Raw genomic sequence first — 14,367 nt, forward strand, 5'->3', positions numbered from 1 at the left:
AACTAATCCTAATGATTTTGTACCAAAATAACTCATCCCTTGCTCTCTGTCCACGACCCACCAAAGGATAAAAAATAAAAAAATAAAAAATAAAATAAGAAAACGAGTCGTTATAGGTCGAACTGTTTTGTGAGAAGAATTCGGGCATCCAACGGTGAATATTTCGTCAAACACAAGAAGCATCCATCTTATAAAGCCCACCGTTGTGGCCCTTCTTCAGTACACTCTTTTTTTTTTTGTAGAAGAAGCGGTCTTTTGTACGAGCAAGATGCAGAGTTACTCTGTTCTTCACTCAGCATCTTTGCCTTTTGCCTTTCTTTGTCGTTCTTTGCTAGCTGGCTTTGGAAACTATTGATTTCTTGAATGCCCTTTCTTTATTCTCTGCAAGAAGAAGAAGAACAAGAAGAGATCTTTTCCATCAACATCAATAAATCCACTGTTTTTTCTGGATTTTGATGAATTTGCAGAGAATCAATCTCTTGAGGTCTAAAATCAGCAGTTTTACATTGATATTAGACTTCTCTCGTTTCCAGTGTACGAAATAGCTCTTTTGGTCTATTGGGTTCCTCTTGTTTTTCTTCTTCTTCTCCTCCTTCTTTCAGACAATCAAAATCAAGTACGCCATGGCCAACCTGTTTCAGAGCTCCTTGCCCAAAACCACCAGATTTGAGACGGCGGTCTGGGCGGCAAAGCTCTTGCTCCTATCCATGGGGATTGTATCCGTTTTTATGATGTTCAAAGCGGCAATAGTTCCGTACACAGTAAACTTGTCAGCATCCACTCTTCCTCGCCTCTGGATCTCCCTCCGAAGCTGGCTGTCTCCGCCGTACATCTACATCGTCGTCAACTTCATCATCATCACCATCGCCGCCTCCTCCAGCTTCCAACAGTACCCAAAGCACCATCATTCTAATTCCTCTTCACCCACCAATGCCAAGCCCGCCGCCGCCGACCCATCCCAGAACGAAGACGAAATCGATAGCTCCGAAGACCCCAATTCAAACGCTATATTAACTACAGCCAACATTGACGACTCCCATGAGATCATCTGGCACAACATCATGCAACCGCACGAGAAGCAGCGAGTGATCATCAGAGATACTAATTTGCCCAACGCTCCGCCGGAAACATCATCCGGCGAGAAGGAGGAGGACGACGAGGAGGACGGGGACAGCTTGGACGCGACGTGGAAGGCGATCATGGAGGCGCAGGGGAAGCCGGTGACGCAGCAGCTGAAGAAGAGCGACACGTGGGACGTGCCGCCTCGTGTTGCGCGGATAGAGGCGGAGAGAAATGACGTGGCTGCAGGTGGCGCTGACGATCCGGTGGCTTGGGCTCGGCGGGAGCTGAAGAAGTCGGACACTTTCAGTGACAGAGCGTCGGTGAAGAGGGACAAGTCGATGAGTCACGAGGAGTTGACAAGGCGAGCGGAAGCGTTCATCAAGAAGTTCAACAATGATATGAGGCTACAGAGGCTGGAATCTCAACAGCGTTTCTTGGAGATGGTTAATGGGGGTGTTTAGTTTAGTTTAGTTTAATTAATTAGTGCTAAACTAAAGTCTTAAACACATGATGAGGAAAATGACCCACGCAATTGGTACGTGTTGGAGTTTGTGGGGTGAAACTTTAATTTTCTGATAAATCTGGAAATATTGAGGGGGCTTTATGTTGGTCTTAATTACCACCCATTTGCAATCTCATAATAATTTAGAATAGATTATAGATGATCATATATATATATAGATATGGTGTGTCTGTGGGTGTGCATTAGTGTGTATATAATATATACATAAACTGTCTGCTTGTGTATTATTTGAAGTACAACAGCTCTTGGTCAATGCATGTGGAGTCTTTCTATTTAAAATTCCTTTTTATTTTTTATTTTTATTTTTTTTATGACTGAAAATAAAATTACAAGCAAAAGAAAATTAAAGTTAACCAGAACAAAGGCTAAAAATAACACGATTCATTGCAGCAATCCATTTTACAGTCTTGGAGAAAATTTATTGCCGCAAAAGAGCTTCACGAAAAGGGAGACAGAAGAGTAAGTATAGAAAACCGTCAAATCTACTTGAAGAAACTAAAAAGGGTGTTGATGTGATTAGCTTCTTGAAAATTATTTCATAAAAATTTAAGTCTTACTCCAATTTCATTATTTCAACTTTTCTTCTATTTTTTTTTTTTGGATGAATTTCCCTTTATTTTTTCAATAACATTTTGTCAAAAGTTATGAGTTTTTTGTGTGCTTTATAATAATTTATCTTACTCTTATACTAGATTGGATTTTGAGTACACACATACTAGTTGTGTCACCTAGAGGTAAAATAACCATTTGCTAACTGCTAACTGTGCAGCCGCAAAACTGTTAAAATCGCTTTAAAAACTGATAATTGTTAACTGCAAACCGTCCTACAGGAGCGGTTAGCAGTTATATATATATATATATATATATATATATATATATATAAAACGATGTTGTTTTGATGTTTAACACCAAAACAACATCGTTTTGGACGTTTAAATTTAACTCATCTTTGATTCTCTCCGCCTACGATTCTCTCATATCAACTGTCATCGATTCTCAAAGCTATCAGCTTTGTAGTCCTATGGTAGAGAAACATGGAGATCTGAAGCCTCCTACTCTTGATTTATATGAAGGTATGCCTATCATCAGTTAACTTGCTTTATGTATATATATATATATTTTGTTCTAGTCCATGGCCGCCAACTCCTGCTTTTTTTTATTATTATTATTTTTCAAAAATTAAAGCCATGGTCGGCGACCCCCGTTTTGTATCTGATTTGCCAAACTGTTGCCGGTTTATAAGTGCCAACCAGGGGTTGGCGAAGGCAGTTGGCAATTTTGCTAACTGCCTAGACGGTTACAGTTAGCAGTTTTGGCCAATAACCACTAATCGTAACCATCTTTTCACCCCTAGTGTCACCTAGTGCTTTGCATTAGCCATCTCACGCAAGCGTGTTGCATAGTCGCTTTGACGCACTTAGCACGTGCACATCATCACACACGAGCCACGAGCTTATTATGTACGTGTGCATTTTTCTGACATGTACAACTGCTACTCTAACAGTCGTTTTTTTTAAAAAAAATATTTAATTGTTTTTTCAACAATCAAAAACTGCTATTTCAAAATGCTTTTTCAATAGTCAAAAACTGTTTTTTCAACTGTAAGAAAATTGTAATAAACTACTTTTGTAATTTATAAAATATATTTTTCCGCATATTTTATTGTATCTTTTCATTCTCTTCTTCTCTACTATTATAGAATTTCTTATTCAGAGTAGTCTTCAGAATTTGCAATATGCACACTACATTTTGACAGTATTATATCCCGATGATAGAATTGTTGTATTTCCTATTGCAAAACTTATTGTATAAGTGGGATGTAATATTTATCTAAGAGACAAATTAATATTCGCCTTACTATTCAAGAGATCAGTGATTTTTCATACAATTTTTATTTTGCTTTTATTAATTTTTATAGTTTTTACATCTTTATTTCCAACATAGCGCACCGGCCCTAATGCACATGGTATGAAAAAGGGAATACAATTGATGTGAGAACTATCTATTTATTGTTTAGATTTAAAGTTGATACATCTATCGGTATATATAATATTACATTATTTAAATTTTTAAAAAACATATCAACATTAATTTTATATTCACCGTTAAATGCATTAATTTTAAATCCTATTACTTAGTATAATGTTCGTAGAGAAAGAGTTGGTGAAAGATTATTATAGAAGAAGTTGCGCGTAGCTCGTATAGATGGAAAAAGTATAAAATTATTTTTTTAATTTTGTGAAATAATTTAAAAACCTTATGGTTGTAATAGTGTTGTTCCTTTTGTGGGAGAATAGGCTAGGCAAATAATCAGACGGCTGACGGCTCTTTATATATAATATATTTGTTGTTGGTGTACGTTGGGCAATCGACCAAAAGTGGGCAATTTGGCTTTTAGTAAATTGAACACAGAATGGGTCACATAAAGAATTGTTGTGCAACTCCAAATTTGTTGAAATTCTTTCTCAACCACTGTGGACCGTACGTGATAAAGAGGATATTTTTCTACTTCTTATATATGGTTGCGGGGAGGGCTTGAGAAAATAGCTGCCCCAGTCAGTTCACAGCTTCGCGACAAGATCATACTGCATTCAAACCATCATGCTGGCCCCAGGTGTTTCAATCTACCCTTTACTTGGCACCACTAAAACAAACAAAAAAGATTTTAGGTAATGTAGTAGAGTGCGTGGGTACCTAAATACACTCATGAACAGTGTACGGATATCGGGGTCGTATTTGAGCCGAGTCAAGTTGAGTTTGGGACTATTAGACTCGACTCGAATATATATGAGAACTCGAGTTCGAGCCGAATTTTGAAGGGTTATTCGAATTCGACTTATTAAGAGCCTAGCCGAATTCGAGCTTAATTGGAGTTTTATAATAATTTTTACTTTAAAAAAAAAAATATTAAAATTCAGTACAATTTTAACTTTGATCTATATTTTGCATTCTAAATAGGACGTTTGTAGTACTACATATATTATGTTTACTATGTTAATATTTATACACTATAATTATAAATCTTATATTTATAAAACTTATTTTTATACATGTATATTAATAAATATGAATACAATATATATAAATATATATACACGACGAGCTAATGATTCGAATCGAACTTATACAAGCCGATTGAGCTCACGAACTTTATCCGAGCCGAGTTGAGTTTATACGAGTATATCTCATATCTCATATTTAGTTTAAAATCGTACTTTTTATCTACGAAATCGTAATTTTAAACTCACCGTAAGGTAATAAAAGCAATAATGAGTTCTCAAACTTTTTAATTATTGCTTTCAATTTTTAAATTAAACAATTCAGATTTTGTCATCTCTGTACTTACCATTAACTTATATTTTATGCATTAAAGAAAAAATAAGATATTTTAAAGATGTTAGGAAAAATATTAGTTTATTAAAGCCCATCAAAATCATTTTGGCCCAACCAGTTCAACTGCCCCGACCACCCGACTCGGGTAGTCGACCCGGATACGTCGTAACACCCGAGTCTACGAACATCTCGGGATTACTCGAGATTTAAGAGACACGTCGCACGATACATAATTAGATCGTGCGCCCGAAGTTTCTCAACCAACATGTCACCCATAAAGGATTGTGCACCCGAGATAAGCGGTCATGGAACCCGAAATGTCCGTGCGCCCGAGGCCACGTCCTCCTCAACTACCGATCCCCACACAAACTGGGAACAATCCTAACTGCTCCTCAATTTCTATAAATACTAGAATCTCTTCAGATATTAAGGTAGACTCTATGCTTCTAAAAATTACTTTGCTCATAATCAATATTTTCTGACTTAGGCATCAGAGGGGGATCGTTGGCACCCCCACCCCACCCCTGACGCAGTGTTTTTTTATTTTGCAGATCATAAATAACAAGGCGAATCATCATCCGACACGTCACCATACTGAAAACTGTATCAACAATTTGGTGCCGTCTGTGGGAACGACAAATCGTTTCTTGCAAAAATATAAATTCAGAATGGTGACTTGCAATCAGATCACGTCTCTCATCAACAGAAGCAGATTCGCACAAATCTGGGCTTGCATGCAGCAAATCTAAATTAACACAGCTGCAGATCTACACCCATGCTTCATAAATCGCGTTCAACCGACAGATTTATCCTCAAGTGGCACCGAATCGGTGCTCACCCCCATAAAAAAATGAGATAAGTTTATTCTAATGTGTTTTCAATCAATTTGTTAATTTTTAGCATTAGGCTTTCTTTGTGCTTTTGATACATGAGATATCTTTTGATTAAAAAAAAAAAACACATAGAAAAGAAGAAGGCTCTTTAAGGCATTAATGGCCTACAAGCTTTCGTTGCTTCCACAATGGATATATGACTTTGAATCTATACATATAAGTTCATTGTTGACTAGTCATAGTTACTATCATTGTCATTATGCATGAGAAACCAAGGACTCGCACAGCAAACCATAGAAGCTTTCACTTGGAAATCAATTATGAGCATGACTCCAGTGGTTGGATTGGAGACATGCGGTGCTGTCACGGAGAGCCCAACTCAGATTTTATTTTCGTAAAAATATATATATGGTTTACTCACTCATGGTCTTCCCTTATATATTCATGTTATCTTTAACTTCAAAAAGGAGATTCTGATCATCCAAAAAGAAGATCCTAGTCTTCCCACTCTTTTCTTTTGTAGCTTCGGACTACAACCCAGGTGTCACGTCTGTATGCTATAAGCAACGGAAATATGGCATAGTATGTGGTACAAAAGATCAGAGATTACACGTGAGTCGCTTGGATGATCTCCATTGGCTTATCCGAAAATGCCACTGTGGCATCACTACAAAAATGCATGCATTTTGACACGTGCATTTTGACACGTGTACAGTGTCGTACACGTGTCAAACAGTTAGACACGTGCATTTTGACACGCGTGATACGCGTGTCAAATGTGCATGTTACGAACTGCACAATTTGACACGTGTATGAAAATACACGTGTCAAACGGTTTGACACGTGTATAAAAATACTCGTGTCAAAACGTTTTGACACGTGTATTTTCATACACGTGTCAAACCGATTTTTTTTAAAAAAAATTCCAAATTGCTAGCCACGTGTATGCATACACGTGGCTACATGTGTGTATATATATATATATATATATAAATTATATATTTTTCTTGATACGTGTTAAGAATACACGTTGCCAAAAATATTGCTTTAAAAAAAAAAGAAAAGAACATGTCTGTACGTTATTTAAAATATTGCCAAAATCAAAAATATTAAGCGTTGCTATACGAAACACATGCACTGATGATCGTCCACTTAGAACTGGCCGGTGGTCCGGTGTTGACGAGAGAGAGAGAGAGCGAGAGACAGAGAGAGCGAGAGAGAGAGAGATAGAGCGAGAGACAGAGACAGAGAGAGCGATGGTCGGGAAGCTGGCCGGAGGGAAGGCCGACCACGCGGTGGTCGGGAAGCTGGCCGGTGGTCCATTGTTGACGGAGATCGAGAGACAGAGAGCGAGAGAGTGAGAGAGAGCGAGAGGGAGCGAGAGACCGAGACAGAGAGGCGAGAGACAGAGACGGAGAGGCGAGAGAGCGATGGTCGGGAAGCTGGCCGGAGGGAAGGCCGGTGGTCCATTGTTGACGGAGATCGAGAGACAGAGAGCGAGAGAGTGAGAGAGAGCGAGAGGGAGCGAGAGACCGAGACAGAGAGGCGAGAGACAGAGACAGAGAGGCGAGAGTCGCGTCGGGAAGCTGGCCGGAGGGAAGGCCGGTGGTCCATTGTTGACGGAGATCGAGAGACAGAGAGCGAGAGAGTGAGAGAGAGCGAGAGAGAGCGAGAGACAGAAGCTGGCCGGCCGGTGGTACAGAGAGAGTGAGAGAGAGCGATACAGCAGAGAGTGAGAGAGAGCGATACAGTGAGAGAGAGAGAAAGAATAGTGAGAGCGCGCAGAGAGAGAGAGAGCGAACGAGAGTGTATAAAAAAAAAAAATTCCGTTTTGAAACTTAAATTAACAATCAGGTGGGCGCGGGATATAGTTCCCGCGCGCCTGCCTACACCAATCCGGGACGTGTATTTAAATACACGTCCCCAATTGTTAAAAATCTATTTAGTTAAAAAAAATTATATTTAGAAAAAAATAACATTTTGACACGTGTATTTAATACACGTGTCCAATTAGACACGCGTATTTAATACGCGTGTCCAATTGTTGAAATTCTATTTAATTAAAAAAAAATTATATTTGAAAAAAAATAACAGTTTGACACGTGTATGTAATACACGTGTCCAATTGGACACGCGTATTAAATACACGCGTCCAATTGGACACGCGTATTAAATACACGCGTCCAATTGGACACGCGTATTAAATACACGCGTCCAATTGGACACGCGTATTAAATACGCGTGTCTAATTGTTGAAATTCTATTTAATAAAAAAAAAAATTAAATTTGAAAAAAAATAACAGTTTGACACGCGTATTTAATACACGTGTCAAATTGGACACGCGTATTAAATACACGTGTCAAATTGGACACGCGTATTTACTACTCGTGTCCAATTGTTAAAATTCTATTTAATAAAAAAAAATTATATTTAAAAAAAAAAAAACAGTTTGACACGTGTATTTAATACACGTGTCCAATTGTGGCGGCTGTACAATTAGACACGTGTCTCATAAGACACGTGTCAAATTGGACGCGTGTCTACAGTAACCGGTACTGTAGACACGCGTCCAATTGTCAGTATTTTTGTAGTGCATCCTTGCCGGCACGACAGTAGGCTACGATATGCAGGAGAGCATCTGGCATCAAATAGGAAAAGCATGACTCTTCGGTTTCAAGCCACCATATGGTGCTGACCTCCGGGTAAACAACACAAGTATCGAGTACAGTAGCCGAGCTTGCAAATCCTACCTCCCGAGCCCCAAAACTCTCGCGACACGCTCGGTTCACGAATCTTGAGTTTCTTACTTTTTAACCGAACAAAGTCAAAAGCCGGCCTTCACCCGAGCTTCAGTTTCAAACACAGATCAATATCTGGAAAGAGAAAGGAGGAGAACAGCTATATGTTTGCCAAAGCCAAGAAGGGGGCAGATTTCTGCAGAATCCCCTTTCTTTTGGCACAGTGAAGGTGCACTTCATGTTTCAAAAATATGGAAATTAATTCCCGATGCTCACAAGTTTCCACCAAACTACTTCGTCGTCTTTCTCGACCTCTCTTATGCCAGTTAGACGATGGATGCTAGTAATGCGGGCAGACCCGCTCAATGCTTCTTCAACAAACCGTTCGGCTAGTAAATAGCCGATCGAAGGTCGAAGCGCCCGAGAGACAAGAAGAGGCTTGCAAAAAAAAAAAAAAAAATAAAGGACCTAACCCATATCGTAAAAAAAAAAAACTCATTCTGGTCCGAACCGGCCCCGCGAATTAGACTAACTCCCAGAACGTCGCCTCCTCGGGTCAGACTTTGGATCGGGGGAAATAGGGGTGCATCCCTCGGCCGCTACCTCGGAGGACCCATCACCCCAGCCAGTCTCTCCCAGAACGTCGTTCGAAACTCAGATTTCAGCTCCAGTCCGATCTTCCTTTGAAGATCCAGCCCTTTACGCCATGAATTGTTCGGTGGAACAAAAGGTCATGACGACGGTTAATGGGTCCGATCTACAGGCCTTGAGATCTTGTCCAACGATGCTGATGAGTTCCGTTCCCAGACTTGTCAAGTTCAATTATGGGTGGCTTTTTCTTTCGCAGATGTCACCGCATGCCACCGGCTAGAATAAAACAGGATCGCAGTCACAAGAGTAACTTTGGTTAGAGTTGAACTTGGCAAAGAGGAACTTGGCACTCAGTTCGATAGTCGGGTTGTGTCTTTTTCTTTGTTGTGTTGAAAAGGAAGACCGTATGGAAGAACTCGGTGAAGGTTGATTTTTGGGGAGCTCAATCTTTGGAGCTTCTAGATCTGGACCATGGATGAGGACTGCTCTAACAATGGGCCAAAGGTTTTGGCTATTTGATCTTATACCAAGCTTTCGGCTGGCACTGGCATTGATGCCGAGGATTTATCATCTTCATCGCCTCCAGCCTTCTCAAACTACAACAAGCAAGCGCCTTTGAAAATACCGGTCTGAGGAGTATGAGCAACAAAAAAAAAAAACCGCCAGTGAATAGCCCAAGTTTCAACACAGCACATATAAGCTGATGATACCATCCGAGCAAAGGATGCATTCCGAAGTCAAGGGTGCATTCCGAGCCGAGGAAACCATCCGAGCTAAGGATCAACCCGAGCCAAGGGTGCATCCCGAGCCGCTCCGCCGACCACCGAGACGACGCAACACACACTGCGGTCTTCATCCACAAGCCTTGCAAGTAGCGGGAAAAGACCGAGAGACCCACAATAATGGGGTCCGGATAAAACCAGATTTCAACGTGAAGCGGCCATTCCACCTCGGTCGAATTGAACGAATTGATAAGCAAAATTCAAACTGTTTACCGAGACCTCTCTTCAGTCAACATGATACCGAGCACCCCTAAAAAAAAAAGAAAAATGGAGTCCATGGCCAAGCTCAAAGTGTAGCAATGCAAACACCCAATACTGTCAAAAACAGTGCATCTTTCGCTCTCATTTTTGCAATCCAAAACCAACTATCCGGTTTCTACATGGGGCCGTGACATGCGGAAACACTCTCTGGAAAAGAACCAAGCTAGTGATGTCAACAACTTTGGCACAGCCGCTAGCCCGGACTAGATCTAATGCTCCACGGTCCCACCTTTGTCCAGACTACCAAAGTCCTCGCCACAGGCCAGAGACCATCGTTGCAGCTGATGTTTCTGCCCAGACGATCTACTTGACTTGGAGGACCGGATGTCCCAGTTTGCCAGCTGCATTTCCCGCACAGCCTTACAAGTCGTGGGTCATCATCGGTACAATACCCAGTGAATCATTGATCAAGGAGCAAGCAATTGCCCGGTTTAATGATTCAGTAGGATCCACAAAGTGTGATAACAGGTCAGTGCTCATGATGGTTTTGGCTCAGACGCTTGAAGGAGACTTCTCCTCAACTCAGAGGCGGCTGTGTAGAAGTACAAAACATCAAGCCTTAACAACATGTATAAAAAAAAGCATCACGCAAATGTCCATCCCTGCTGATGTTTGCCTTCATCGAATTTACCAGATAAGTCCGAAATCTCCCTTTATCTCTGTATATTGAACTATCAATTGGAGCTCTGCTTCCCTCATATTCAATACTTTTAGCCTTTTGTCATCTTTCATGTGCACTATGAGACAAATTGATGAAACTTTTAAGCACATAATATAAGTTGTATTTTCTCATAAAGTCAAGACCGCAGAATAAACGCCATTTGCTTGGCATGAGACATAGGGATTATACCATGTTCATTACTAATCACTCCTATGAAGATATTGGTTTGACTTTCAGAGTAAGCATTTGCAATAGCACATTGAATAAATCCTGTGGATTTAGACTCTCCCTGTCAGCAGCACGAGCTTGTACAACAATGATTTAATGTCTCAAAAGATAAAATTCTAAGCCGAGGGTCCATCCGAGCCACAGATCATCCCAAGCTGAGGGTCCATCCGAGTCGAGGATCTCATCCGAGCCGAGGGTCCATCCGAGTCGAGAATCCCATCCGAGCCACAGATACATTCCGAGCCTAAGGACCAATTTGACCAAGGGTCTAATTTGATCGAGGCTCCAATCTGAGCTGAGGATAAAATCCGAGTCGAAGATAAATTCCGAGCTGTGGAAACATTCCGAGCCAAGGGAGCAATCCGATTAAGGCTCAAATTCGACCGAAGGTTTAATTTCCCGAGAGTCCAATCTAATGGCACACTTCATCAAAATATTGAGATAAGTTTACTCTTTGCATTTTTGTTTATGCTAGCGGCTAGCCTACTCATAAATTTTTAGACAATCAAATATATATCTCATGCATTGAACAGTGAAATTTAAAATTAATTTCTCGCCACAAAAATGATTACACATCAAGTATAAAAGTTGAGGGTACCTGGTAAAATAGAAAAGTGAAACAGAAGACTATATCAAGTCGCATGATTGAATCTCAGTGCAATTTTGCAAACTTTGCATTAATAAATTGTTAACTGCTAGGCTCTACTACATATGTGCTGTATAGACACAGGCAAGGCTAATATTTCAGGCCAGAGGTCTCTATCAAGGGAGATCAAAAAATTCAGAAAAAAATGCTCGCTCGTGAGCAAAACCTGGCCAGACAACTTCACCATACCCATGCTCTGTCAAGCTTCTCCACAGCCCTTTTGAATCCTATGTCTCAACGATGGGAGGAACTCCACTGAAATGCTCAAGAGGAGAAAAAGACAAAAGTCTCGTCATGCCTCGAGCAGACTCAGCATGACTCGAGCACCAAAGACTCGTGCCCCCGAGCAAAGGTCTCGGCATACCTCGAGCACACATAAGCCTCGGCATGCATCGAGCACACATAAGCCTCGGCATGCATCGAGCACAAAAGCCTTGGCAATCCTGACCAAAAGCCTCGACAATCCCGAGCAAAGCCTCATCATGGCCTCCAGTAGACCCGAAAATCCCGAGCAAAAGCCTCGATACGTCCGAGAACGAAGCCGAGCCACCGTAAGCCTCGGGCCACCATAAGCCCAGAGCCGCCGTAAGCCTCGAACCAGATCAAATCAACTCAAACCAGATCAACTCAAAGTGTTGTCTCCCTCGGTTTGAAACACAATCGGCTCGGAACACACACCCGGTCATGTCCCTCGGTAACACGGGGGGTGACTCGGTTCAACTCAAAAGAGATCAACTCAAAGTGTTGTCTCCCTCGGTTTGAAACACAATTGGCTCGGAACACACACCCAGTCATGTCCCTCGGTAACACGGGGGGTGACTCGGTTCAACTCAAAGTGCTGTCTCCCTCGGTTTGAAATACTACCGGCTCGGAACACACACCCGATCATGTCCCTCGGTAACACGGGGGGTGACTCGGTTGAACTCAAACCAGATCAAATCAAATCAACAACAATTATGCTTTCAAAGTGCTATTTCTGTGTTGCAACGCCCATAACCACATCTGTTTGGAAATCAATCTATCAACTCAGGTATGCAAACTAATCATTATTCAAAATATATATATCTGTTCTAACAAATTTCAGGGGTCCTGCTCCGGCACATACCATACGGGGAGAAAACCTCTACAACAAACCATATGGGGAGGCAACCCCTACAACACACCCGATCATGTCGCTCGGTAACACGGGGGGTGACTCGGTTCAACTCAAACCAGATCAACTCAAAGTGTTGTCCCTCGGTTTGAAACACAATCGGCTCGGAACACACACACACCCGGTCATGTCCCTCGGTAACACGGGGGATGACTCGATTCAACTCAAACCAGATCAACTCAAAGTGCTGTCTCCCTCGGGTTGAAACACAACCGGCTCGGAACACACACTCGATCATGTCCCTTGGTAACATTGGGGGGTAACTCGGTCAAATCAAATAATTAACACCCTCGAGAATAACTCAGACAACTCAGTCAAATGTTGGCCTTGCAATTTTTCTCGCTGTTTTCAACTAACCTTGAGCTCCCGATCCCAAGTCTCTCTTAGTCAATCCGGAACACTCAGTTCTTAGTCCCGAGCCTCAAAAGTCAAACCGATGTTGAATCGCATTAAATGCACCTTATTGCATACGTTCGCTGATCCTGAAATTCGAGATTTTAAATGTGAGCAAATTTGAAAAAGTGCGGGATTTTTCCAAAGATGACTTCCAAAGGCCTTCGGATCGACACTCTTCGGGTGAAGTAACGACTGAAAAATTGGAACCTTCCCGGTAACATGCACCCGACTCAATTTTGGAATCTGCAGTAAGTTAAGGCCGCTTAATTGTTCCTAAATTCCCTTAGGCATAAAATTTTTGCATAAGAGAGTTGAGGGGTAACTGTTAGGAAAAATATTAGTTTATTAAAGCCCATCAAAATCATTTGGGCCCAATCGGTTCAACCGACCCGACCACCCGACTCGGGTAGTCGACCCAGATATGTCGTAACACCCGAGTCCGCGAACATCTCGGAATTACCCGAGATTTAAGAGACACGTCGCACGATACATAATTAGATCGTGCGCCCGAAGTTTCTCAACCAACATGTCACCCATAAAGGATCGTGCGCCCGAGATAAGTGGTCATGGAACCCGAAATGTCCGTGCGTCCGAGGCCACGTCCTCCTCAACTACCGATCCCCACACAAACCGGGAACAATCCTAACTACTCCTCAATCTCTATAAATACCAGAGTCTCTTCAGATATTAAGGTAGACTCTATGCTTCTAAAAATTACTTTGCTCATAATCAATATTTTCTGACTTAGGCATCAGAGGGGGATCGTCGGCACCCCCCCCCTCTGACGCAGTGTTTATTATTTTGTAGATCATAAATAACAAGGCGAATCATCATCCGACATGTCACCATGCTGAAAACTGTATCAACAAAAGGTAATAAATGCTAAAGTGATAAAATTTAATTGTTTAATTTAAAAATAATAATGATAATTTCAAAAAATTTACACCGGATTTACCATAAGAAATCAAGAGGACTTAAATCAATCCCATAATTACTTTCATATTCTGTTCACGCGATGAGTAAGACTTAAGATTAAAATTATGAAAATTAAAGGAGTTTTAACGAAGACAGAAATTTCCTACAAATTGATTTATAGAAAATTTTTTATAACTTACATATAAAAGTGACATGTATCCCATGATATGTGAGAATTACATGT

At 41.1% G+C, this 14,367-nt stretch overlaps 1 protein-coding gene across 1 annotated transcript; it reads left to right on the forward strand.

Annotated features, from left to right (window-relative positions):
• The first annotated feature begins 214 nt into the window (after window positions 1–214).
• On the forward strand, window positions 215–1,678 carry LOC133867344 (uncharacterized). Its single transcript, XM_062304077.1, has one exon. It carries the CDS (start codon window positions 624–626, stop codon window positions 1,521–1,523), a length of 900 nt encoding a protein of 299 aa, XP_062160061.1. The 5' UTR covers window positions 215–623; the 3' UTR covers window positions 1,524–1,678.
• The last annotated feature ends 12,689 nt before the right edge of the window (window positions 1,679–14,367 follow it).

This window comes from Alnus glutinosa, chromosome 4, assembly GCF_958979055.1.
Source record: "Alnus glutinosa chromosome 4, dhAlnGlut1.1, whole genome shotgun sequence".
Lineage (NCBI taxonomy): Eukaryota > Viridiplantae > Streptophyta > Magnoliopsida > Fagales > Betulaceae > Alnus > Alnus glutinosa.